General features: G+C 63.7%; 1 protein-coding gene across 1 annotated transcript in view; it reads left to right on the plus strand.

Moving 5' to 3' along the window:
• The window catches only part of PPP2R3B (protein phosphatase 2 regulatory subunit B''beta), a 52,153-nt gene that overhangs the window by 46,087 nt on the left and 3,745 nt on the right, over positions 1-2,321 (plus strand). The window contains exon 11 of the mRNA XM_037734848.1: positions 349-461. Coding sequence (XP_037590776.1) covers positions 349-461 — 113 coding nt within the window. The remainder of the gene's footprint in view (positions 1-348; positions 462-2,321) is intronic.

Consider the following 2,321-nt stretch of genomic DNA (forward strand, 5'->3'; position numbering starts at 1 on the left):
AGGTGATGGACGGTGGAGGGGTAGAAGGGCCTGGGGAGAGGGGACAGGCGGGGAGGGTGGGGGACTGGAGGACTGCCCGGAGAGACAGGGGACGAGGTGGGGGAGGAGAGAACAGGGCATGGGGAGGACGACGGCCAGGGAGGGGACAGACTGGGGGAAGATGTCTGGGGAGAGGCTCGAACTGGTGAGATCCCTGTGAGGCAGGACTAGGCCAGGGTTCCCCCCTCCTCTGACTCTGTGACTCAGGCCAGCACTGCAGGCCCTGGTGTCACAGTGTGAGAACCTCGTGTTCAGCACACGGGCAGACAGCCTGGGCTGCGACACGCGTGTCCCTCACATGCGCGCTTCCTCCAGGACAGTGACAGCAGCAGCTCCGAACTCTCGGACTGGGAGAAGTATGCGGCCGAGGAGTACGACATCCTGGTGGCCGAGGAGGCTGCGGGAGAGCCCTGGGAGGACGGGTGAGTGCCTGCAGGGGACAGAGCAGTGGGGGGGGACACCGGGGACACTGAGGGGTGACACGGGGCGGCAGGGGGAGATGGGGGCGATGAGGAGGAACACGGCGGTGGGGGGGAAATGGGGCGGTGGGGGTGACACGGGGGTGCGGGGGGGGGGGGGGGGGGAATGGGGCGGTGGGGGTGACACGGGGGTGCGGTGGGGGGCACACGGGCGCAGTGAGGAGGGGACACGGGCGGTGAGGAGGGGACACATACGGCAGTGATAGGGGACACGGGGGATGCGGGGTCAGTGAGGAGGGGTGGGAGGACGTGACACGGTGACAGGAGGGGACAGCCGTGTGGAGTTCTGTGATCCTGGCTCTCAGGCTTCACATACCAGGTGAGGAACAGTGAGGCCGAGTGAAGACGCGTTTCCCTGTGCACGTGTGTTCTCAGCCCACGGCTGGCATCTGCTGGGCGGGCTGCGGGGTCGGTGGCTGCCGGCCTCCCCCGGGCCTGAGGCCATTCTGGGTCCCCTGTCCCCTTCCAGCCTTGGAGGCCCCAGGAGGCCGTCCGGGCCGACTGCTTTCTCCCCGGGTTGAAGGCTTCCACAGGTCCTCGGGCCACAGACCCTTTATCTGTGACATTGGCGTTTTCCGCAGTTTCTGACGTGTGTCTTCGCCGTCTTCACGTGGTGTCCGCGCGGTGCTGTGAACGTGGACGGAGTGGCGCTGACTAGCGTGTGACTTCTGCAGCTGAGTGTTTGCTGTGTTGTCTGAGAACTCGTTCCCCAGCGCAAACCCAGAGATTTCCCCTCCACGTTTTGCTGTTTTGACTGGGGTCTAAGGTCCAGTTGAGTAACCGTTCCCGTGGGGTGTGAAGGTCCGAGGGAGGCTCCCCTTGTCCTCGGAGTGTCCAGCTGTCCCAGCACCGCCTCTGCAAAGCCCCGGGGTGGCCTGGGCGTGGTGGCAGCAGCCAGCCGTGTGCGGTCCGTTCCTGCGGGAGAAGCCTGCGACTCCGGTGGCACGTGGGGCTGTCGGGGCCGTTTTAGAATTTTAGACTCAGCCCGTCCTCCCCGTGGAAATGCGTGTTGGACTCTGGCATGGGTGGGGAGCGACGTGGCCACGGTCGCTATCCCGTCCTGAGCCCCTCAGTCCTTTGCCGTTCCGACCCGTGCTGGCTCTGCGGGCTTCTTTGCCTTTATGTGAAAGTAGCCGCTTCTACAAAACGTTCTGCGGAGGCCGGGCGCGGGGGCCCACGCCTGCAGTCCCGGCACTTTGGGAGCCGAGGTGGCGGGACCGCTTCAGGTCAGGAGTTGGAGACCAGCCTGGCCGACATGCCGAAGCCCTGTCTCTACTAAACGTTTTACGACAGTGTGCCGGCAACACCATTTGCGCCCGGAGGCGGAGGTTGCAGTGACCCAAGATGACAGCACCGCACTCCAGCCTGGGCGACAGAGCGAGACTCCGTCTCAAAAAAAAAAAAATTAGCACTTTCAGTGAGATCTTCCCGAGTGGACGGAGCCGTGGGCCCAGCTGCCCGCTTCGTCGCCCTGCGTGGCCCCGTCCACGGGCGCCGTCCGTCAGCCGTAGCTACGGCCTCTTTGTCCCGGCCGGATGTTGTGACGTGTCTACTTGAGTGTTTTGTGGGTTTCCTGGGGTTCTAAACGGTCCTTTTGAGATTCCTGCCTCCCGTTATCTGTCGGCAGCATCTAGAAATACGTTTATCGACCTTGTGCTCTGCGCCTTCGGGAAATCCGCTGACTAGACGCAAACGCGCTCAGCAGGGTCTTTCTTTGGCGTTTCCTGCGTGGACAGCGCCGTGTCCGTCAGTGGGCACGTCTCCTGCCCTCCCACCGCGCTCTGTATTGCTTTTTTTCTTTAT

This window comes from Cebus imitator, unplaced genomic scaffold (genome assembly GCF_001604975.1).
Source record: "Cebus imitator isolate Cc_AM_T3 unplaced genomic scaffold, Cebus_imitator-1.0 Scaffold672, whole genome shotgun sequence".
NCBI lineage: Eukaryota > Metazoa > Chordata > Mammalia > Primates > Cebidae > Cebus > Cebus imitator.